This window comes from Lytechinus variegatus, chromosome 2, assembly GCF_018143015.1.
Source record: "Lytechinus variegatus isolate NC3 chromosome 2, Lvar_3.0, whole genome shotgun sequence".
Classification (NCBI taxonomy): Eukaryota; Metazoa; Echinodermata; class Echinoidea; order Temnopleuroida; family Toxopneustidae; genus Lytechinus; species Lytechinus variegatus.
Window position 1 is genome coordinate 60,278,614 of NC_054741.1, and position 26,633 is coordinate 60,305,246.

Sequence of the window (26,633 nt, forward strand, 5' to 3'; positions counted from 1 at the left end):
TCCTGATTCCAGATTCAATATTATATTTAATATACAAATAAGTTGTTTATCTTTTATCACTGCATATTTTGTAAGTACTTGTTGGGCACTTATTCATCTGGTTCATATCTCTTTTGAGTCTTCTTTTAATCATTTGCTGTAGTCCCTTTCTTTGTGCATACATTTATAGTAAAACAAAATTAACAAGAATAAAGTATACCTTGCTATATGTTGATCAACTATTATGATCGATATCGAATCTCTAACAACAACGACAACGAGCTTGTCCCATTCAACTCTGATGCATACATCACCAAATGTACCAGATCAACAAGAGCTGTTCACACTCAAGGATATCTGATACCTCAATCAAGGACCCAACAACATCAATGCTCCTTCTTCCCCAGAACCGTCAAGATGTGGAACACTCTCCCAGTAAATGTTGTGACAGCACCATCAGCCGAAGCCTTTCGTCTGCAACTGACGAAAGGCAACAACAGCAAGATCAATACCTGTTTTTACTTGCACCATGTATATATTTGGCACATGCACTTTATCCTTGTGACACACACTTCACCAAGTTCTGCAAGAATCTTCAGGATTGAAGGAAGCAGACTACACAGAAGAAGAAGACTCATAGTCAAACAATCACAATCTTTTATTCCAAACAATGGCATGGATTCCTCCTGCAAGAAATTTACCCACATTGCATTGCACTCAATTCAAGTGAGGTAAATGGGTACCTGGTAGAAATTTATTCCTTGAAAAGCAGTGCGCATAGCAGCTACTCTGTTAAAGCCAGGGTAATTATTCTACATTATCAAGGTCTTAGAGACTTCTGATATAGTAAGTGTCAAGCGCTATATAAGTATGATAATTATTATTATTTCATGCTGTTCTCATGTTTATTCTATAGATCATAACGACGGATGTTGGAATAAAGATCCAATGGAACAACAGAAACACGGCAACCATCACCGTGCCTTTGTGTTACCATGGTGCTCTCTGTGGACTGTGCGGGAACTATGATGCCATCCCTGATAACGATTTCAGACTTCTCAACGATGTATTGGTGAGAAAACGAGCAGATTTTTATAGATATTCAATATACTAGGTTGAAAGGTCAAGTTAAGATGACGGTTTCTTGTCACAAAAGGGACAAATTATTGCATCAGATAAAGAGAATGTACAATGTCAGTTGTGAAAAAATAAATGAAATAAGAAGGGGAAAAAAAACAATGAACAAAATTTGTTTTCTGTAAATATGTAATGCAAGAGTATCATGGTGTAGTTCTCCTGATGCTTGCCTTTCAATTCGGTGGATTCACAATATGGAGCACCATCTATCGGTTGCAGCCAACAGGCCAAATTTCGCAATGCATCATGAGAAAAGGCGACATCTGTTGTGCGTGCTAGTACCAAAGTGAATACACGCATGTGATAATTCAGCGCTGGCCGACGCGGCTCAACTGGATATTTTGTTTACGAGGGTCCAGGAGGTAGGAGAGAAATTTGCCTGCATATTTATTTGTGAAATTTAGATTGTTTTAGGTGAATTCTTGCCATATGGATTTCATTTCTGAAGCACTGGCACTGTGCGCTGCCTGTGTGTGATGTCGACCCCACAGCTAGGATTTTTCCCTATTTGCTGCAACCGATAGATGGTGCACCACATGGTGAATACACCGAATTAGGGGGCTGTGGGTATGAAACCCGGCCATGGTGTTATTCCCTTCAGCAAGAATTTCATCCACATTGTACTGCCCTCAACCCATGATTGATGCATGTTGGTGGGTTCTTGGCAAGAATATGGTCCTTGAAAGGCTCCTGCTCCTTGTTGTTGCTGGCTACAGCCAGGTTAATGATAATTTGCACCATGAGCACACTGCGTAGTTGCTATCAGTGATTTATGGTAGGTGACCTTAATTTGCGTGTTGCCTAATTTTGCCTACTGTTGAATATCTCGATATCTCATCTTGAAAAACTGATATCACCAACAGAAAAAAGGAACCCCAAATTACTCAGTATGGTAATTTTCTTGAAAGTAAACTATCAATTTGTGAAAATATTGACAAAATATTGGCAATATTGACATCCGCTCTGAGAAAATCTGAACTTCTCGAAAAGCATCGAGAAATTGCCAGTTTGCAAGCAGAGGTCTTAAATAAGTAAGTAAATGTGATATCAACTTAATTTATGGCATTTTAACCTCCATCTGATACAATTGTCTTACCTTTGTCTGCTTGATTTTGTTACTAAAGCTTTGCAAAATGATTGTGGGCAAATTTAGGTCACACTTTTTTATGACACTTTTTTCAGCCTTCAATCATATGTATTTTTGTGTATTATCATTATTATTAGTAGTAGTAGAAGTAGTATTCAACATTCCTTCCTTGTGTTACAGGTAAGAAAGGCCATAGACTTTGGCAATGGCTGGGTTCTTCCAGATGATGTTAACTGTCTCGACTCTATCGATGAGCCAGAGCCGTGTCAAGAGAATGAAGACTTCCTGTTTGCTCAGGATGCCTGCTTCATCGTATTAGATCCTCAAGGTACATTTTCATTCTTTTTTTTTAATCTTGCACCTCTCTCTTAGCCATATTCTGAACTCCTGATTAGCTTTATGAACTTTTTGAGAAGTAGATCATGACAAGTGGTAGGGACGACCCTCCTATTTGTTGTATACTTATTTATCTTTTTCTTGTGCCTTTCCATTTGGGGCAAACGTAATAAAATGTTGTTACAAGCCATGTTGTTGATTATATCTGAAGTTTAAGTCCAAATCACAATAACATGACCTTCATTTATAAGGCCTATTTTAAATTTCCAAAGGAATATTGATTACATCTTATAATTGTCAGAATTCATTTGAAAATTCATTAGGTCCTATTGTCTGCCAATTGTTTTTATCTCACACCCCACCTGCCTGCCTTTCTGCTTATTCGTTTATTTCAATTTAAACAACTTTCAAAATTTTGACACATCCCCCTCTATTAACAATTTATAAAATTGCACCTTGAAATGTTTTCTTTGTGTTAGGAGTAGCAATAGGGTAAGAAGTCAATATTCTATTATAAGATGAGCAGGATCGTACAGTATCAGTATAATTTTGCATGGCAAATTTTAAATGTTTCTCTCATCTGTAGGACCGTTTGTGCCATGTCATCCATACCTCGACCCAACCCCATTCTTTGAGTACTGTTCATACGATGCCTGTGCCACCTCACCCAACGATACAGTGGTCTGTGATGATACCAGCGTGTACGCCGACAGGTGTATCGAACTGGGTTACCCGCCAAACACCTGGCGTTCTGCTGACTTCTGTCGTAAGCAACAAGCACTTTACTTATTGGTTATGTTTAAATGTATATGTTCCAGTAGCTTATCTATGGAATACAGCACTCGGGGCATGTGTCAAGTTCGATACAGACACTCAGAGACCATCCATCCAGACAGTTCTGCTTCTCAGCCAATCGTAACCCAGAAAAGTTGTCAGATCTGGAGACAAATGTTGATGAAATGCTCCCAAGATGTTCTCTGTATCCAAATAATTTTAATATAAAATTACTATAAGGAATAAGTGTATAGTACATGTCACATTTAATTAACACATCCATATTTGAGCGAAAAAAAGAAAAGAAAGTATGTTTAATCCTGATTTCACTTTAATGAAGCAATATACATGTACACATGGAACAAGTATGTTTTAAGGATTAATTCAGATTAATCCATTGTGTCAATGTATTAAGATCATTACCATTGGAGTGTTTAACGGTGAGAGTGTTTATCGTTTAAAGTTTGCTTGTTTCATATCTACCTAAGATGCTGTAAGGGTTAATATTCACATGGTCGAATGCCACATGGGCTATACCCATTTGGTCTACTTTCAATTGGGTCTAATTGTCATTTGGTGTACACTGTTCTTGGTCTGATACCCACTTTGAATGAAAGTCTAATTCTTATTTAGTATAATACCTAGTTGGTCTACTTTCCACTCCATCTACTTATTATATTCATAAACATTTAATCAATTCATATGGATTAATTGGTGATATACATAGTCATTCTGAATTCGGGATTAAATTAAAACCTGGTTTAGAGTCGTGGTTTAACTATTGAGAGCCAATTGGAGCACAAATCCCTAACAGTACACATTCAAATCATTACCTCATATGACACCCAAATTGTTCATAATTGTCTGGAAAAGATAACTGAAGTATTTTTTCTTCATTATTAAAGCAAAAAAAATCAAAATAGTAAACATAAGAAATATACTATATAAAACAGAATTTTTGAACTTGGCTCCCCATAATTTTGCCACATAGTTAGACCATGGTCTAAGTTAAACCTGACTTCAGAATACGGGCCAGTGGATTTTGCATAGCCAAAGTTGAATTAGAAAGAATGGTTACTAGATGAACTGTAGACGAATTAGGAGTTGACTTTGTGGGATGAGATCAAACGAAAAGTAGAAATCGGGTGGAGGCCTATCTGGAATTCACCGCTGTAACATGTCATTCCTTGCAGCGTATGAATGCCCCGATGGCTTCGTCTACTCCCCCTGCGTCCCTGCATGCCCAGAGACCTGCTTTGACACCACTCCAGGGGAGGGTTGTGATGATGAGAGGGAGTGCCGAGAAGGGTGTGTCTGCCCGGAGGGGATGGTTCTCGCTGATGGAGAGTGCATAGCGAGAGAGGAATGCGGGTGTGTCTTCACAGAGGGAGACCTTGAGGTCTATCTTCCGGTAAGATGAAGTGGTTGTAGAAGTTGCCAAATGCTTTTGAATGATATGTTTTTTTGTAAGGTTTATCATGAGATTCATAATTCTATTGTAGCGATATCAAAGCTCTTAGTATATTAATGGAAGAAATCGCCACCTGTATCTGAAACAGAAATAACTTTTGATTATCATTATCAATTTTGTTGTAGATATCATTTAATTATTAGTATTTTTATCTCATTTCTGTCTCTAAGGAGCTTTTTTTTTACAGTTCATTGTATATATATATATATATATATATATGAACATGATATGCTATCTTCTGAAAATTAAATCACTCGTTCATCAGGATGTGATTTATTTTCAAACGGATTGCCCAAGTTTTGATTTGACTCAATGATAACATAGGGCACATTGAGCATTTTTCTAGATATTTTTATGGTATTCGTTCTTCTCTATTATTTTAATTGAACTGTCGTGATAAGGGCTTAATGTTTATTTTATGGTAGCCTACTCTGAACCACATTTTGCACTAAAGTCAGATTAATCAATGAAATATGAATTGTTACCACTTGAATCAGTAGATTTTCCCAATCTCAATATTCCATTGTAGGTTGGTGAGAGCTTCGTATCTGTTAACTGTTCAAGTGTTTGTACCTGCGAAGCTGGAGCCAATCAGGTGTGTGAATCCATGTCATGTGACCCCAATGCTTACTGTGGCGTCGAAGATGGGGAGAGGAGATGTATCTGCATGGAAGGATACCTTGGTGACGGCCTGGATTGTATTGAAGGTACCTTTATGATTTCATTTTGTTTTGAAAGATATTGGTGCCTCAGAAGACTAAATATGTACATGTAAGGTTCATCAATGTGTATATGTTTAAAATTACATCATTCTGTATTCATGGTAAAACAGTTATGAGCTATTAGTTTTTATCCTGATTTTCTATTTCCACAAACAGTAAGAATATGAATTTTATGCCATCGCAATATATTGTTGTAGATGAATGAGAAATAATGTCGGCAAAAAAAGTTTTTCTGTAGCACCTTCCAAGAATGTAATCCTACTTTCACTTCCAGTATTCTTGCCTTCAAAACTTCCATTAAAACTTACCCTTTTCCTCAGGTATCTATATGTGCTCATGAATTCTACGCGCTGTGGTACTTTTTTTCTGTATTACATATAAAATTCCATTATCATTATTCACTTGAATTGACACGGAATGAATATTCGGTCGATTTGGAGGTAAGCATAGGCATTCAGCAATAATTTTTGCTTGATGATGAATTTGAGAGTATTACTTTTTATTCAATGTGTAAAAGACAAGTTTATGGATTATTATCAGATTAGGACTTTAAAACATGAAAAGCACATTTCATAGATCCTGTTACTACTACTTTCTAATCTATTTGACAATTTACTTATACCAGCAATGGACATGATCTTTAACCTCTTTCATGTCCAAATTCTTTGTACATTTTTTTCTCTCTTAGTCACAGAAATGCCAACTACGCCGATGATTACTACAACAGGTATGTGTGGACTATTATAGGGTCAAGACTGGTAGGAATTTTGAGATGCTTTCTGAATGCTTTAAAAAGTACTGTAGACCTTCATTGGTGATGGGAATGCCTTTACACTACATAAAATTAAGCATTCATTTTTTTCCGGTTGAATTTTGACAAATTAAACATGCATCAATATTTCTTGTCAACATTTTCATGAATGAAAGGAAGATCATTCCATCGGTCCATTGGCCATGCATGCGAGTAGATAAGGAAGATTTAGATAAAACAATGGGAATAAAAGAAATGCATGAAAAAGCTGCTCATGGTGTAGTGGGCTAAACTAATGCAAATGTTTAAAAAGGGTAAATAAAATGGAGTTATAGGAATGTATGCTGTACAAGCATGATCATTTCATCAAAGTAGCCTTTTAATTTCTATCCAAGAAAGATGGTGACATTATTGCATGATACGCACACATTTGCAAAGGCTAAGGAAATTCTTTTCTGATTTTTACAGGATGTGGAGTATACAATTTTTAAGATTTTAAGAATTGTGTCTATGTATACATAGGGATACATTTAGAAAAAATGATATTGCTGTTTTATAATTTATGCATGATAATTGTTTCAGCCTAATGAGTAATTATTTTTTTATGTACTTTTCAAATTCCACTTTCCTGAATAAAAGAATAGTATGTAGCTTTGCTTAAATTAGTTATTCAAAATTGCCAACCTTCTCTTTTCACCGCTATCTGCATACACTTTTGCCACAAATGAGATTCAAATTGTGATATTATTGTTCACAGAAACATTTTCATTTGATAATTCACATATCAAATATTTTTCAAATGATGATATGGCAGCACATTATGATGCCTTGAAAGTTGTTTTGCATACATAATCACCATCAATTGAATATATTTATAAACAATGATGCAGCTACATCTTCAAGGGCTTGTAGGCATTCTAATGCAATAAGAGGGTATTTAGTATAGGTACACAAAAAGCCAACAAAATACATTTGTTATAAAACTTAGCTAATGATTTTTTTCTGTTAGAAGTTATTATACCTGTATGACTGTATGAATTTCTTTTTATTTGCCATTGTCTTGTACTTTACTTTTGTTTTGAAACCACGACAGCTGATTTCACCACAACACCACAGTTTACAACAGATTTTACCACAAGATTTACAACAGATATGACTACAGATTTTACAACCCAGTTTACAACAGATCTTACAACTGATTTAACAACTGAGTTCACAACTGATTTCACAACAGACATCACTACAGATGTAACAACACAATTCACATCTGATTTTACAACTGATTTCACAACAGACATGACCACAGATTTAACAACACATTTCACATCTGATATAACTACTGATTTCACTACGGACATGACAACAGATTTAACAACACAATTCAAATCTGATATAACTACTGATTTTACAACAGATTTCACTACAGACATGACTACAGATTTAACAACACAATTCAAATCTGATATAACTACTGATTTTACAACAGATTTCACTACAGACATGACTACAGATTTAACAACACAATTCAAATCTGATATAACTACTGATTTTACAACTGACTTCACAACAGACATGCCTACAGATTTAACAACACAATTCACATCTGATATAACTACTGATTTTACAACAGATTTCACTGCAGACATGACAACAGATTTAACAACACAATTCACATCTGATATAACTACTGATTTTACAACTGATTTCACGACAGACATGACTACAGATTTAACAACACAATTCAAATCTGATATAACTACTGATTTTACAACTGATTACACCACAGACATTACAACTGATATTACTACAGATTTGAAAACAGATATAAATGAAAAAACAACAAAATTAACTACGTATTTGACAACTGCAGATGCAACTTCACAAATTACAACAGATTTTACCACTGATTTCACAACCAAATTTACAAGAGATATTACTTCAGACCTTACCACAGATGTAACTACAGAATTTACCACTGAATTTACAACTGACTCTACAACTGTATTTACAACTGTATTGACAACTGACTTTACTACAGACCTTGCCGCAGATGCAACTACAGATTTTACGACAGACATGACAACAGATACCACTACTAACACCAGCAGTAAATTTACGAAAGGTTTGACTGAGCCACTAACAACAACCTCTACCACTGGCTACAGTACAGAATATTCAGCCAGCCCTTCTACCAAAGGAATGACCACAGATCTTGCCACATCAGTGATGATAGATAATTCTACAAAGGGTATGAGTACAGATTTTGTGACATTAGGATTGACTACAGATCAATTGACTGTTGGATTGACAACAGATTCACCCACCAAGGGTGTAACAAGTGATTTATCAACAATGAGAGCAACGACTGATGTATCTGTCACTAGTAATCCATTGACCATGGGGGTGACGGAAGATAAATCTACAGTCGTTCTTACAACAGATAAATCTACAGTTGGTGTCACGGACAAGTCTACCTTGGCTGTCCCTGACAAATCTACTGTGGGACCTACAGATATACCTACATTGGGTTTATCCACAATGGATGTAACAATGAGCATGCTGTCCAAAGGATTGACCACAGAGTCATCCACCAGAGGGTTGACAACAGATTTGGGAATAGTTTCTGAAACTCCTGAAATAAGCACAACTAACAAAATGACGACAGAACAGACATCAGACAAGTCAACTGTTCTGGTTACATCAGAGAGAACGGTGTCTACTGTTGTGGATGGCAAAACAACTGAACAGTCCATTTTTACCACACCTAAAAGAGATATTTCCACTAAAGCTATGTCTGATTTTACAAGTGATCAAATAACGACTGACAACTTTAGACCAACTAGTCGATTACTTACTCAAGACCTCACTTCAGATAAAAGTACTACAGAAATAAAGACTACTACTATCTTGCCAACTGATGATTTTTCTTCTGTAGGAAGTACTGCAAAGGCAGTCATTTCAACAGAATCAGTAGAGGTTACTACATCCAATACAACCCAAGGGTCTGAAGCAAAAACTACCGATGAAATAGGAGCTACTACAGGGCCAGTCACTCGTACACAAAGAATAGAATCAACAACTCAGATGAAGACCCAAGTTACTGATGTTGCCACTACTGACAAAGTAGATATTCAAACCACTAGCTTGCCAGTGTCGACCACATTCACGACCCCCGTATTCACAACATCCGAGATTTTGGATAATAGTACAACAATAGAGACTACCACTGACTTGACAAGTTTACCAATAATAGACAACTCAACCACAAAGGGGCTTAGCACTGAGTCACCTTCCACCAAATCCGCTACCACAAGTGCCCTTGAGTACACATCAAAACACACAACAGATATGGTTGTCATAGAAACCACATCAAGGGGTGTGACATCAAAAATGGATGTTACCACAAGAGACTCGGGAACCACTGAAAAGTCTGCTGATATCACTACATCTGCCATTGCTACCACAAAGGCAATGAGCTCTCCCGATATGTCTACACCAGGTAACTTGAAAGAATCCATGTTGATCTCCAACTGATTCAAAGTATACACTTGATGTGTCTAACACAATATAAACACCATTCATCAGTTACTTACGTGTTAACCCTGTAATACTGCAGTCATTGTTGAGTCTTCAATTGTCACACTCCGTGTTATGATACTGGGATATTTCATCCCTCACTGTGTACATCATGGAAGCCATGATAAACTGCATGTTTTAGTATGCATGATCATACTGACACGTGTACATTAACACTCATCTTTTGTTTTGGTTTGTATTAACATACCTGTGTATAAGCATGATACCAGGTGTAATTATGAATGCAAAGTTTTATCATCATTATTAATACAGATAGCCATCACTCTGATGTGAACTAAAAAATTTGAGATATTCTCTCACAAATACAGTCATGATACATCTACCTAAATATGATAATAATATTGATAATCACTTTTATACATATTTAGTTTTTCATTTTACTGACTATCTTTCTATGTCATACTTAGAATAATTCACTTAACATACTTGCATTAATGGTTATATATTCACTCTGTATCTTTTCATTTGTTTGATATCATTTTTACAAAAAATTGGAATATGAAATTCATACTAAAGTTCTTTTCCACACTATTGACTACGAAATTATAAAAAAAAATTACAGTAATTGTTTCCTGTTCGAACATACATGTACATTAAATGATCACTAATACAACTAATGGGGCATATTATCTGTACATGTACCTTACAGTTAATATCAGGTTGGTTGTTTTGATCAAGTAAGTGAACATCCTTAGAAACTCTACATTTAGCTCATTTGCATATTGGGTGCTATCAGTTTATTTATCTGCATGCCACATCACTTCCATCATCAAACATATATATTCGTTTATTCTACATGTATATATGTATGTATATATATATATATCAGTTTTAATACTACTTTAGAGAGTACCAAAGTGATGATGTTACAATAAAAACAGCATGCAAGATTGTATCAGAGGGTTAGAGCCGCTGATTTGTGTTAGTTTTAAACAGTAACAATACTGGCTACTTGCAACTAATGAGAACCAGATTGCTGTGACATCACACTTTTGTACCCTAACATTCTGTAGCCTCTTTCACCTTTCCTTTTGCTTTCTGGTAGTAAACGCTCTTCATTGGCTTCCCTATTCAGTTTTCTTTGAAATTATTACATCAAACACCTCTAAATGATACAGAAATAGAACTATCAACAACATCTGGCGGGGGAACTCCTACAGCACCCATCATGGTTTCCACAACGCAAGAGCAAGCAGAAGTGACCACCAGTTCAGGGTTCAGTACCACTAGTGAAGTTGTTAGAACTGATATAATAACTGTTGATGTGGGTTCAACAACCACCACAGGGCAAGCAACATCTACAACTGAAGTTGGTAATGCTACCACTCCAGTCATGGTGACAAGTTCTGATATAGGTTTGAGCACCACAGAGCAAGGAACATCTACAACTGAAGTTGGTAATGCTACCACTCCAGTCATGGTGACAAGTTCTGATATGGGTTTGAGCACCACAGAGCAAGGAACATCTACAACTGAAGTTGGTAATGCTACCACTCCAGTCATGGTGACAAGTGATGATATTGGTTTGAGCACCACAGAGCAAGGAACATCAACAACTGAAGTTGGTAATTCTACCACTCCAGTTATGGTGACAAGTGATGATATGGGTTCAACATCTGCCACAGAGCAAGGAACAACAACTTTAACTGAAGTTCTGAATGCCACTACTCCTATAATTGTGACAAGTGATGCTATGGGTTCAACAATTACTACAAATCAAGGAACATCCACAACTGAAGTTGGAAATGCAACCATTCTAGTCATGACAAGTGAAATTGTTGTCACGAGTGGCGGACAGACAACCAGGTCAGGGACTAGCGCAAAGGTCTCTACTGTTGCAGCTGCTTCTAGCACTGAGGCTCGCACCCCAACAGACATTATGGCTCCTGCAACTACTACAGATTCTCTTACTACGCCAAGCCTTACAAGTGATGGAACTACAACTTCTGCAACAACTTCCGAGGAATCCCGATTAACTACAAAGGATTTGACAACTACGGCAACCACTTTTGGCATGACCACTGGTAAGAACTTGTTTTTACATGTAGATTTATGATTGAGATATGATTATTAGCCATTGTATTGTCCTTCAAATATTAAATGAAAGTTCTTGATGTTTTGATGAACAGCTTGAAAAGTGGAACTTTCGTTGGTGAGGGGCGATAACCAATATTATCAATAGGAAGTATTAATATCAAACTATGCAGATTGTGATTTATGATTTTATGTGTATTGATAATAATGACATCATATCTATCAAATCCTTGATTTCCTAAATATATATATGCACACCAGGTCCTGTATACAATAGGGTTAATGGTGATTTCATCTGATGATGTGATGATGATGATGATACTGATCATTATAGAGTCGAGAAAAAACACTCAAATAAATTGATCTATGTGTGTTATTAATGTATGAAATTTCTCTTATTCAAAGGTATAGATGCAGTTACTTTATATTCAACAAATGTTTTATACTGCCCACCCCCCCCCCCCCACCTCCATTTCAAAATGGTCCTGTTTGACTAATTTATTGTTAATGATTTTTTTATTTGTATTTTCTCATCCATCTTTTCCACTGCATCTTTGGATGGAAGCTGCTGTCTGCATGGCAAAGCAATTTTCACGATGATTTATTGTCACTTCTCCATTAAGCACTTTCAAAAATATCTGAGCCCTGTCTTACAAACAGTTACATTTGATCCAATCAACTGCAACTATGGAAAACCAGCAACATCAACATCTAAACTGCATGTTTATTCAAAATATTTTGTAGATATGATGTATATTCATACATTCATAGTTTTCTTGAAAATTCAGTGTGCTTCTCTTTGTTTACAAAGGACAATGTGCAAATTTTCTGAAGATAAAATTATGACGTTGATGGAATTTCATATACTTGAGGTTGATAGGATCAATCTTAACTCTTTGTAAGACAGGGCCCTGCTCTAAATTAATCACTCTTCACTCTTCATTCTCACTTATGCAGTGAATAACATTTGAATAATTTCTTGCCGTCTTAATTGTAGTTCTTGATTTTGCATGGACTTAGATGATAGATATGTCATTTTTAAATCTGTTGTGTGATAGATGTTGAGTTGGTAGTGTAGGTGCCAGATAAATAGCACACTGATACTGATTGAATGACTGCATTTTGTTAGTATTAGAAATTCAGAAGGAACCTTTATGATCTGATTTAATGAGGAGTTTGTAAGTTTGGGTCATAAAATTGTTCAAGTTGAATTCTTTTGAATATACTGCTTCATGACACTGTACAGCTGATGCCAGTCATTCACTTCATCATTTAGATAAAATGATCACCGGAATCATTGCAATCTTTCTGACTTTATTTGATTTGAGACATGGTCAGCCAGGCTTGTTCTTTTAAGGTCTTAAGACCAGCATGAAATCACATCTTAAAGAATAAATGGGGTTTTATTTTCTTCTAAATTTAAATGCATATACACAAATTTGAAATTGCAACTGTCATTGTATGCAATGTTTGTATGGATGAAAAAAAAATCAGCTTTTAAAAAGGTCCGCATTCATACCACCATGCCTTCATATGCAAGTGACATTGAAGCTATTCAATTATATATTTTTAAGTCATTGTTAGAAACGCATTGCTCAGTTGTTTAATGTCTTGCTATATAAACCTGGTGCACTAGTTTCTTGCAATAAGGTTTTAGAAATTATATTAAATGGGATCAAGTCAATGTATCTATATTGAAATAGTAATAGAGGAGTGTCACACATCAAGGGACACAGATACATGTTATTCAGAGTTTGATCTCTTCTCACTAATGGTATATAGTATTTGAATATAATGTATACTTCAGGATTTGCAACATTGTGAATAAATGTGTTAACCCTTGAAACTACAACAGAATCGAGACAGACAACCAGAGGACAGACAACTCAAGAAATGACGACGGAAGCCCAGACAACTACGCCCCCTATCGGTAAGTACCGTCTCATTGGTGGGATCATTCCACCCCGTTTTGCTTTTTCATTCTACAAATTTTCCCTATTGTTCTTTTGAAATGCATTACAACTGCAAATAGGGAGGAGCTTGATTTAGAAGCCACCACCTGGGCAGGTGAGTGAAGTATTAAGTTTGCATGCAGAATCCTGCAGGATTCCTCACTTGTCCAGGGTTCGGCCTTGGCCTGATATCAGAAATGGCGGGTGTATTTGTTCGCTCTTCGATTGTTCAGGTCCATTGGAGTGTTGACATTGAACGGAACTTATTTGCTTTCTGGCGCGCATAATGATATCATATGATTGTACCTGAAGTTGAGTGATTGCTGGGTTTTCTCTTCATTTTTTTATGAATGCCAAGGAACATGCCCACCGTGCATGGCACATTGATCTGTTTCTAATCACAGGGGCTCCAGAGACGCAGTATTCTAAACTACTTCACTGAAAATGTCACTTACTACCGGATGAGGTTTAGGAAACTTAAGGCACTTGTAATGATGTATGATCCAATGATTTGTTACTCATCATTTGGTAGTGAATACTTCACTGCAGCCCGTACAAGGGACAGTAGTCTACTGTTTGAATGGAACCAATTAGAGCAGCGCATTTCTTTTCAACCCTGTCACAATCTAAACCACCCCTTTCCCAGTGGCCCACATAAATTGAGTGCAGGGGAGCATAAATGATTTCAGTTACCAATATACTTACCAAACTATGCTATATAAAACAACCTACTATCACATTCCATTCCATTTTAGTGAATATAATTCATATCTAAAACTTTTGATGATATACTATTGATCACCTTTGTACACATGTTAAAAAAATTAACACTATTCTTGTATATATGCTTTAAAAAAGGAAATGACCTGTTTTCATTATATTCAGCTCTCATTGTAGGTTCACTTATAAATTGACCTTGTATTCTACTTGTAAATCGGTATACTCCCAAAATTCTGAAAAAACCCACACAATTGCCCCCCCCCCCTCGTGCCCCTTAATTCCCTCAATTTTAGACTGAGTATCCTGTATTTTCTGCTTCTCACATCAGGGTTTTTTTTTCCTCATGGGACAAATATCCATATTTGTGGTATTGTCTGTGTATACTCATCCCTTTCTTATCTTACTTTTAATATTGACGTATGAGGAAATTTAGTACATGATTTCTTAAAATGCAGAAATATACACTGTTCTCTTAATATATATTGAGAAATTACTTTTGGTATCAAATTTCCTAGCCTCATTCTTATTGCTAGTTAACTCATGTAATTGCAGGCCCTGGCATGTATAAATATTTTTTCATTATTTATAAAGCTTATTTCCAATTTTGTAGTATAATATAGGGATGCCAGTTTTCTGGCGAAAGGAAGAATTCAGGCCCTGGCAATTTATTTTCAGGCCATAGTTTTAGCATTTTTGTGTACAAAATATTAAATTCTAGGTGATTTTCATGCCCTCTTATCAATTCCAACTGGCATCCCTAATAATACAATCGACATATTTCTTATGCATAAAATGCATAGCAAGTTACAAATAGAAATAGAAATTACGAAATAGAATTTCAGTGTATTCATTTAGTTCATTACAATCTAATGATATTGGAACGATCACATTTCATTTATTCAGTCACCTTGAATACAATCAGGAGATACAGAAACTAATGCCACCCCCTCCCCAAAAGGGATTATAAATTATAGTAAATAATACATTATTATGTAACAACATACTCTCTCTAGAAGACTTATGTATTGTCTTGAGAACTGGCGCCTCTTTACTTCTTGAGGATAATAAGACTATTTTACTATGTAAATATTTGATTTCTATTTTTTTTTTTAAATCTCATAGAATTTTGGTTACACTTCGTAATTCCAAAGGTTTGTAATTCCGAAGGTTCTTTATTCCGAAAGTTCGTAATTCCGAAACACGTAAATTGGCCATACCTCAATGTTCGTTAATCCGAAAACGTAAATGGGTTTGTTAATCCGAAAACGTAAATTGGTTCGTTAATTCGAACATTTGTGGCATTATTTCGAAGGTTCGATAATGCGAAAACAAAATTAGGTTCGATGTTCCGAAGGTTCGTTAATCCAAAAACGAAATAAGGTTCGTTGTTCCGAAGATTCGTTAATCCAAAAACGAAATAAGGTTCGTTGTTCCGAAGATTTGTTAGTCCGAAAACGAAATAAGGTTCGTTAATCATTTCGTTTTCGGACTAACGAACCTTCGGAATTACGAATCTCATTTCATTTTAGGATTAACGAACCTTCGGAATTACGAACCTCACTTCTTTTTTGGACTAACGAACCTTCGGAATTACGAACCTCATTTCGTTTTTGGACTAACGAACCTTCGGAATTACGAACCTCACTTCTTTTTCGGACTAACGGACTAACGAACCTCCAGAAAAACGAACCTTCGGAATAACGAACCTACGGAATATCCAAACCTTCAGAATGACGAAGCTTTGGAATTACGAATGTATGCGAGAATTTTACCTGCGACCATCTCTAAGAGAAAGGATGTGGTGTGTATCAAGAGTTGATGAACGTGATCTCTTCCTTTGTCTCTTATCCTCTCTCTTCTATTCTCTCCATTTACTGCCTTTGTGACTTCAATTTATATTCATCTATATCCTTCTTTCTTTTTACTTCTTCTACATACTTTTTTTTCTCCAAAGATCACATAATTTACATAATTAGCTTGATGTATCATTTTTAAAAATGTTTCGATATTTTGTATGAAACTTTATATGTAACTTGCATGTATGTAAAATTTAATCACAACTCCGCCTTTGGCTGCGATGAGTCATAAACCATTTTATCTCATCTATCTGTGAATATTTTCACATTCAGGGCACAGAGTAGTGTTATACCCTCTCCCTTTTTTCCAATCGCAGTCTATGCTTCCATTCCCCCGTTTCAGTTCCATCACGACTTAACACTGCCCCGCCCGCTAAAAATACTCTCTTACGCTCTTCATCAAATACGAATATATTTGTATGAAATTAAAATGTTCCAATAAGACATGCACCCGTATGCTGTATCGCGCTCAGTACATAGAAAAGGGAGATGGCTAAATAAATAAAAACGCCTATGAAAGGCAAAGTTTGAGGTAGATGTATTGAGTTCTCTCCACTTCCAAAAGCAAACATACTCCCCACGGTGCTCTCCGTTACTAAGCAGTTTTCCTTATTATTTTTCAACCAGATCTGGTAAATATTGAAATGAAACTAAAAAAAAGTCTCTTGAAAAAGCTTGTATTGGTGCCTGTAGATCTGGTATTGTTTGTTCGATTCGCTGTACGTTTGCGAAGCTATTCATCTTTGAAAAATTAATTGTCCTCTACACGTTTCTCAGACTGGACAGACATTAATAAATAGAATGGGGAGGGCATGAAAGTTAAGTTTTTCACGTTTCAATTTTTGTCATTGTGTTGGAGCTGCGGTAAGGTCATGAGAATAATCCGACCTGCATAATTTTGAAGAAATTAAGTGACATGGATAAAACCAAATTGTTATAAAAGTTGTTGGTATTCCGAAGCATTATAATCATCATAGATATATTGTATATTCAGGGAGGACTGTCCATTTTATGTCACATTCGCAAAGGCCCCTATTTTTTTTTTTGCGATATGAGCATGGAATACCTTTCTTAACTAATCAAATTTCGTGGAACCAACGAGGTTCCACTTGATAGAACGGAATGTGCTTCAGTGATATGATATACCGTGTGAGAAAAAACCCCACACAATTTGACACCTCACAAATCCCCACGCATAATCATTATATATAACTGGAAAGAGTATCTTCTCCCAAGTAGTTTGATACCATATTTATGTCTTCACGCTTGTATAAACAGTAGGTATTCTTTGCAGTGATGTAAATTTTGATTTGCGCCAAAGTAAGGCATGACTGCAGTTAATGAATCCAGATGCCAATGATGCCATAATCCTTTATGAGTTAGTAAACATATTTGCAATGAAATTAAAATGAAAATTGTTACTAAAAGTGTTTATGAAACAGGTATAATGTAAATTATAGAAAGGTGTTTTAAAATGGACTTTAATGCAACTCTTGTAAGATTATGACATCATTGACATCTGGATTAATTCATTGCAGTCTTGCCTTACTTTGGCGCAAATCAAAATTTACATCACTACAAAAAATACCTCCTGATCATCCAAGCGTTAAGTTAAAAAAAATACCACATAAATATGGTATCAAATTATTTGGGAGAACATATGTAATTATTATGTGATCATGCCTTATTTTTTCCTTATTATGGGGATTAGTGAGTTTATTATATTTATCACTTTTAAGAGGCAGTGTTACCAGCCATTTTGCAATAAACTGGATATTTTTTCCGGGCCTTCACTACACCACGTAACTTTGTAATTGCACAACTACTTATTTATGATGACCTTTGTCAACAACAATAGGCAATAATGAAAGGTTTATTGTTCTATTTCACAGAATCTTCTGCCTGAATTAGTATGCCAATATAAACGCCCTTCATTCATCCAAAGCTATACGTACCATGAATTATGAATATACCATGAATATTGGACGAAATAAGCTTATAAGTGAGGAATGGTGAACATTAGACAAACACAGCGCAATTTCCCGTGTAATATTCCTTACCGAAACATCAAATTCCAAGCATTTTGCTCGTATATTTCCCTCAGCCAGATACCAAAACCATAATGCATATGCAATTATAAATGGGATCTTGCCACCGACTTCCCGAACCGACACCGATTGAAAAAAAACCTCTGTAACTGGGTTAATTCTGCTCACAAACCATGTTCGCTCATGGATATTGACGCAATCAAAAACTGCTCGTCTTTGGTTTGTTAATTGTTCGTGATATGCCGCAGTTCATTACCGTTTTTTGCGATTGCTCTTATGTATTCATCGATGCATGTGTCCATTGTACAGGGTTAGATGTCGGTGGTAAGATCCAAGCGTCACGAAGATGCGTTGTCATGACAACTGAAAAGCCAGAAGGACGGCAGAACATTTCGCATCGTCTAGTTAATCGCAATATTCATTTTTCTTATATGTTGGAAAGCAATCATCTAGAATGTCCTTCACTTGAAATTGGCCGACAAGATTTTTTTTTTCAAAACGCAATATATTAATTTCAAATTTCTTTCACTAACTTCCTCATGTGACCAGCATGGCTACGTTTTGCTAGTCACGTGATCAAAGCATACGATTTAGGACGAAACATTATTAAGTAACCCCATTAGATCACCACTTAATTTATTGCAGCTTTAGCTTCCTACCTGCCCATGTTTTTTTTTTCTTCCCTGCAAATACCAATAGTGGTGGAACTGATTTGAAAAACATCACAATTGAAATCGATTTTTTAAGAATAATTTCTCGATAATCAATAGCTTTATAGAGTACGGTGTAATTACCTGTTAGTGCGAATTATAGTTAAGCGATATATCGTGACATGTGAAAAACTGGCAGCGTAAAATATCAACAAAGACGCCATTATGCGGCCTTGTTCTAGTTTCTATCGGTTACAGCCCGATAGACCGCGGGTCCGTTAGACCGCGGGTCCGATAGACCGCGGGCCCGATAGACCGCGGGTCCGATAGTCCGCGGTGTGTGTAAAATTATGATCAGGACAATATAGTGAAATCCATGTCATCAAGAGGTCAAAAGGTCAATGATACGAGTCCATGGGGTTCTATAAGGATGACCCACAGGACAATCGCCCCCTGACATCTACTTCAAGGAAAATATTATCCCCATATTTTTATCGGCGGGGACTGTTACCCCCCCCCCGGAAATTTACCCTCTAGACGCCATACGGAGCCTCTAAAATGCCATCGACTTGACGACATGGCGAGATACTTTATTGCCATGTCGACTAAATAAGCTTATTATGTCCGCATGGCGAGATCCATACGTTATCCTGCCAAGTCAGTCCACTTATAAAAAGTTATATGTCAACATGGCGAGATATTTTATCTTGCCAAGTCGACTTAAATAATTATGTTACATGTCAACATGGCGATATATCGGGATTCTTACCGGCAATTGTACACTTCATATCTCGCCATGTGGACATATCGACTTGACAAGATAGAACATATGATGTCGAAATAATAACCTTATTAATTACTTAGGCGGCGGAAGCAGGGGGGGGGACTTTCCCCCCCTAAATTTGAGGTGGGGGGACGGTCCCCCTAAATTTTTAGTTGAGAACCTTTTTTTTCCTTGTCAATTTGTTTTCTACGTCCCCCCGTAAATTGAGGTAGACCCCTCTAAAATATTTTTAGATTAATTAAGACATGGTAAGATAAAATACCACGCCATGTCGTCACGTTGATGGCATTTTCACAGCTCCGTACTAGGGGTAATTATCTGGGGTAATTGTCTGGAGAGTAAATTTCCGGGGGGGGGTAACAGTCCCCGGCGGTAAATAATATGGGGATAATATTTTCCTTGAAGTAGTTGTCAGGGGGTGATTGCCCTAATTGGGTTGTTAGAGAACCCAGGCGCGGATCCAGGATTTCGTGGGGAGGGAGGGGGGGGGTCAAATTTGACCTGATGTTTGGCGCTTATGTGTACTTTTCGAAAAATTGCACCCACTCCCTCCCGGCCAGGCTAACTTAAATTATCTTATAATCACATTAAAAAAAAAATAAAGACCACTTTTTAATGTGTTCTTAAAAAAAATTCATGAATACATAAATACCAAAAGGTAGGGGGACACAGGGGCGGTTCCAGCTTTCGCCAAGGGGGGGGATGGGCGGAAATTTGTTTCAGCCATATTTTCCCCGATCGGCAGCTCGAAGATAATTTTTGTTTGTTTCTTTGACGGGTTAGTCCTCATTAGTCACTTTTTGGCTTTATTCTTATAAATTAGTATATAATATCATAATCCTCATTTATATGATGCGAGCGCGAAGCGCGAGCTGAACATTTTTGAACTTTTTTAAAGAAAGAATGGAAAATTTCAATCAGTTTTTGTAATCGTGAACAGGATAGCCATGTAATTTAACGATTGATGCGAGCGCGAGCAGAAAAAAAATCGAGATTTAGACCTAAAAGTGGGCCACTCTGTTCATGTTTTGTAAATCATCAAAAGGATGGGGTCTTCCCACATTAATAATGCGAGCACAAAGCGCGAGCAGAAAATTTTTGATATTGTGAACTGAAACTGGATAATGATTTAAATTAGAGAACAAGTTGGGTATCTGAATAAACATGCGCGAGCGTGTTTCATATTTAGACCTAGAATCTAGGCATTCTAAATACAACTTTAATCGTAAAAACTATGAAACTTTGATTGTCCGATCTGAAAAAAGAGTCAATTTCAGCTTTATATTTCAAGCACTTTGTAGAAAAATTGTAAGCTGGATATGGATCGCACTTAAAAAAGAGCTGATATTATTATTACTTTGAGTTTTGACATAGGACCGGGACATCCTTATGACATGCCATCATATGAAAATGATGACTATCTTCCTATTCCTCTTGCTAAGCGCGATATGATACAAAAGGGACAATTTAATTATTAAATTGATATCATGGCATAAAAACTGGACATTTCACTTTTGTAATTATGAATAGGATGCATCAGTTAATATATTTTAACCATTAATGCGAGCGCAAATCGCGAGCTATAATTTTTGATAAATTGTCATGAAAGGGGGAATTTAAGTTGTTTATTGTATAAACAATATTGAAACATTTATATAACTCGCCAATCAAAATGCGAGCGTGCAGCGCGCTAGCTGATGGGTCTTAACAATCAGACCAGAAAAGGGATATTTTGAAAACTTTATGGAATACACGAAAATAGGTACCTGATAAATCAAAATTTGCGAGCGCGAAGCGCAAGCAGCAAATGTTAATATTCAAACCATAAAACTGACATTTTTACAGAGCACTTTTTAAAAACCAATTTGTAAATTACACAAAATAATGAAAGTTCGATTTCCGAGGTGAAATATGTGTTGTATATTGACTTCCAAACTTGATATTCGAACTCCATATTGAACGAAATATGTTAATAACCTAACAGACAATGCGAGCGCGAAGCGCGAGCGAAAGTTTTATATAGTGGCACGAAAGATTCTTTTTATTTTCCAAATCTTCCCCTCATCTTATTTTATGCACTCGTCGTCCTTCTCTTTCTTTTCTCCTCTCTTTTTCCTCCTTTTTCCCTTTTTTCTTTCCTTTTTTTGCTCCGCCAAGAAGGGGGGGGGGGGGAGCTCGGCCCCCTGGATCCGCCTATAGGGACAAGGGGCAGGAAAATATGACAAGCCAAAAAAAAACACAAGGTTATCATCGCCAAAGTAAGGTCATCTCGTCCCAAAATACATGTTTTATTTTGATTTAGAATGATGTATTTCTATGATCATAAAAGACCAAAATAGTAGGGGGACATTTGATATTGTGTCCCCCTACTATTTTGAGTAGGTGGGACACGTCCCCCCTGGGATTTCCGCCCATGATGTAATATCAATGGGAGCGCGAAGCACGAGCGATTTGGGGGGTTTCAATTTGGTTTAACTTCTCACCAGAGTAGGCCCTAGTAGAATATTGTGAACGGGAGCTGTAGTGTTGTTTTAGTATACCCTTCAATATTATTAATGATAACCTCTTGGGAATATGCAATCTCGACTAATTATCCTCATCATTGGCGTATTCATTCAGCATGGGTGCAGGGGGGGGGGGCGAGGGCACCAAGATAAAAAAATAAATGATATGGGGGGGTAGACGTTAAAGAAAATCTGAGATTTTATTCTTGAAAAACACTTTGAGGTATCTCACAAGGCCTAAATAAATAATGAGAACGCGAAGCGCGATCTGATTTTTTTTTTTTTTTTTAGAATTTTCCTGTATTTTATCCTGAAAGCCCAAATCAGGGGCGGACCCAGCTTCCGCCAATAGGGGGAGGGGCCATTTTTTCACCCATATTTTCCCCGATATCGGCCGCTCAAAGTTGATTTGTCCAAGTGCCGTAATGAGCCAACAATTTCCAGGGGGCTCGGTTCGGCGTATCGCATAAGATTGATAAGAAGTTGGCAGTGAGCGAAGCGAGCAAGCAAATATGTTGACACTTTTATTACAAAAATACAAGGTTGTGATAGATTTTGACATAATGTTTGGAAAATAATAGTATATTTCATCCTAATCCCATTCCTTTTCTCTCTATTTTTTCTTAGTCTTGATTCTCTCTTTTTTGTGGGGGGGGGGGCAAACGCCCATGTCCTAACAGTCATTTCCTAGACTTACTTTATAAGCAACATAAATGTGTTTTAATCTCATAAGCCCTATGCAAGCTAAAAATGAAATTTCTTGTATATTGTCCTGAAAATTTAACATACTGGGCAATGTTTGTGAACCTGAACAGGACGCGTATGTAACTAGATAATTCCCACGAGCGCGAAGCGCGAGCAGAAATGTTAAATATTCGTTATGGCCTGGTCGAAAAGAGACCTGTTAAGGATATTTTGCAGTTAGCCATAAAGACGATACATATTTCAACGATTAAACCGAACATTTTTGATATTCCAACCTAAAAAGATGAGATTTCAAACCCCCCATTGGGACATTCGATTCATGTTTGTCAATCATGAAAAAGGATGGGTAACTTTTTGTATCTTTCTACAATAATAATGCGAGCGCAAAGCGCGAGAAGAAAATCTTTGATATTCTGATCTGAAACTGGATGATTTTAGCCCCTTTTTCTTTTCTTTTTTCCCATCTTCCTTTTATTTTCAATATTATTCTCTTCCTATTTTTTCTTCTTCTTTTCCCATTTTCCTTTCTTTTCCCTTTTTCCTCTTTTTTTCTCTTTCCCCTTTACTTCTCCCTTTTTCTTTCCTTCCCTTTTTTTCTCTCTTAATCTTTTTTCTTCTCTCCCCCTTCCACTCTCTCTTTTTTCTTATCTTTCTTCCCATCTTCCTCTCTACTTAAACAATCTTCTCTTCCTTCCTCTTGATTTCTTCTTCTTTTTCCTCCTTTTCCTTTCTCCTTTCTTTTTTTCTCTTCCTTTTCCCTCCTGTCTTTTTTCTCTTCTTTCCCCCTGTTCTCCTTTTTCTCTTCTTTCCCCTGTTCTCCTTTTTCTTTGTCTTTTCTTTCCCCCTCTTACTCTCTTTTCTATTATCTTCTTTTCCCATCTTCCTCTCTTTATTTTTCTCTCCTTTTCCCTTCTTCCCCCTCTTTTTTGAGCTGGGGGTGGGGCATTTCCCCTCGGCCCCCATGGATCCGCACCTGATAGAATCCCATGGTCTCGTATCATTTGACCTTTGGACCTTTCGATGACATTTGATATATCTGATCATAATTTTACACGCACTGCGGACTATCGGACCCGCGGTCTATCGGACCCGCGGTCTAACGGACCCGCGGTCTATCGGACCCGCGGACTATCGGACCCGCGGTCTATCGGACCCGCGGTCTATCAGGATGTCCCCTTTCTATCATTTATGTACTTTTTGTCATGCTTTTTAGAGTGGAAAATGAGTATTCATCATGGCCAGATTCTCACACTTTCTTTCTTTTTCTGACAATTTGAGTCCCTCTTCCCTTTCTCATAACACTTCTTCTCCAAAATCACCTGAGATTATTTAAGTCGCTATTTATGGTTTATTTGCTATCGATTTTTTAGATAACGCTGGTTGATCAGAACAAATAGTATAGAAGGGTGTGAGTCACGCAAATTATGAGATAAGATATCGAATGTTTAAGACAACCAAATGGTGGCGCGGGAAAAAGAAGACTTTCACACTTTCTGTCATCTTGTAGTTTATTATTAGCGCCTTTATTTCAAAAGATCCTGTACCATTTTTCTTAATTATATCAGAGATTCAGAAGCATATACAAGTATTGATGAAAATTCATGTTTTTGTGGGGTTTTTTTTAGGATTGATATTCTTTTCTGAGAACGTTACCATGGAGCCTTTGAATCGCTGTACGGTTTGATCTTTAAAATCTGCGGACTATGAGGGAAATGCATGTTATGTTTTTTTTTTTTGGGGGGGGGTAAAAGAATTGGAACGTGAATTCTCCATTTTTCCTGTGGATTGGTGCAAAATATCGAATTTTGATATTCGATTCGATTAGACTCCCTTATTCTAGAAAGAAAAACTTAAAAACCAAATCATTAGAGAAAAATGATGTAGTACGTGTGGCCTTTCATTAGAGAAACCTAATGTAGTACATGTAGCCTACCCTGTATCGCCGATCAACCACTCATGTCTTTTCTTGCCCACCCCCTCTCCCCTACCCCATTTCCCTTCGTTTGAGAATTTTTGTTATTATGTACAATAATTTTGCTTAAGCGGAGTTGCTTTAGTGGCATTTGCTCAATGGGTATTTCTGCTAGTCATAATGGGAAATGCTTTTGGACTAGTTTAAAGAAAATCTAGGTCTCATAGAAAACATAACGCTTCAAATTACAAGTCGTAATTATGCAGAAATGCACTCATTTTACTTGCATTTTTTATATATGGAATAGCAGACATACTGTTTTATCCCTACTGTAGTTTCTCAGACGGTAATTTGTTTGCTAATTTTGGAATGACTGTTTGCTTTGGTTGAAGGTCTCAGTTGATGGCCCTTTTTAAATAGCTAGTTCATTTTTATTGGAAGAACGAAAGCACTAATGCTAGAGCATGATAAAAATGAATTAAATGATGGGAGGGGAATATTGTTATAGAAAATAGATATTTTGGTGCCAGATTTAAGATTTAATGGTACATTTATCTGAAATAAGTAGGGTCTTTGACTCCTTTGAAATGACAATATTTTCGTACGTGTAGTTACATTATGCAGCTGTAATGCTATTTTATTCTTTAATATCATTTAGTATTTATGGCATCACAACGATTATCATTAATGATTACTATTTTTAGTCCCATATTGTGATCCTATTTAATTTTTTAAATATTATTTAGTATTAATGGCATCACAACGATAAATACTACTCTGGAGGTGAATTCCAGTTAAGTTTCACTCAAATTTAAGGTACGAATTTTTCGTGTGAAAGATCCGATGATTCTAAAGACGAATTGCGTTCATCATGCATTACAATGATGATTCAAGATTCGCGTGTGAAAAGACCCATAGATACCACCATGCAGCAGTTGTTTGTATTTGAACTCCTGTAAGCTGCTTAGAATTTTATTTCGGTAATAATATACATCGGAGGTCCCGGGGAGAAAGGGTTCTTTCAATATCTCGCTTTTATGCAAGGGCATTATGTGAGCGTTGAATCTGTGCCCCGGGGGTGGAAGTTGGATGGGTGTTGGACGATTTTTTTTGGGGGGGGAGGGAGGGTTAGGGACTGGGTGCTCGTGGGACACCCTTTTAAGGTTTCTGTCTGTCTGGTCGCGGTCTGATCGGGAACAGGAAAGAACAGAAGTGTGGAATACCTCAGTTTCCCACCTCGTTGATTTTTCTCTCCATCTTTTGATCACCGCAACCCGATCTATATATATATATATTGCTATATACACAGATATGCAATATATGAATAGAATACACCACCTGTTGGATGTTTCAAACCGTAACTGTTATAGGACTTTAAGAATTTGTTTTACGACTGACTCAAATGTGAACAAATTGTATTCTTGATCAGTTTAAAGTACAATACTTAAAATTGAAATGTGATGGCTTTTTGACATCATTATACAAATACATTTCAGTTCTGCTTTCAGCCCCAATTTACACACACACACACACACATAAGAAGGCATTCACGGCATTATTACATTTGGGTTTTTGTCTTTCTTTATATTTCAGTCGCTTTATAGTCATGAGGAC

The 26,633-nt window shown here is 36.6% G+C and overlaps 1 protein-coding gene across 1 annotated transcript in view; it reads left to right on the forward strand.

Annotated features, from left to right (window-relative positions):
• Nucleotides 1-26,633, forward strand: part of LOC121406899 — a 165,992-nt gene that overhangs the window by 95,877 nt on the left and 43,482 nt on the right. The window contains 9 exon segments of the mRNA XM_041597771.1: nucleotides 896-1,051; nucleotides 2,384-2,531; nucleotides 3,126-3,305; nucleotides 4,507-4,724; nucleotides 5,314-5,491; nucleotides 6,195-6,233; nucleotides 7,351-9,756; nucleotides 10,973-11,878; nucleotides 13,744-13,818. Of these exon segments, the coding sequence (XP_041453705.1) occupies nucleotides 896-1,051; nucleotides 2,384-2,531; nucleotides 3,126-3,305; nucleotides 4,507-4,724; nucleotides 5,314-5,491; nucleotides 6,195-6,233; nucleotides 7,351-9,756; nucleotides 10,973-11,878; nucleotides 13,744-13,818 (4,306 nt within the window).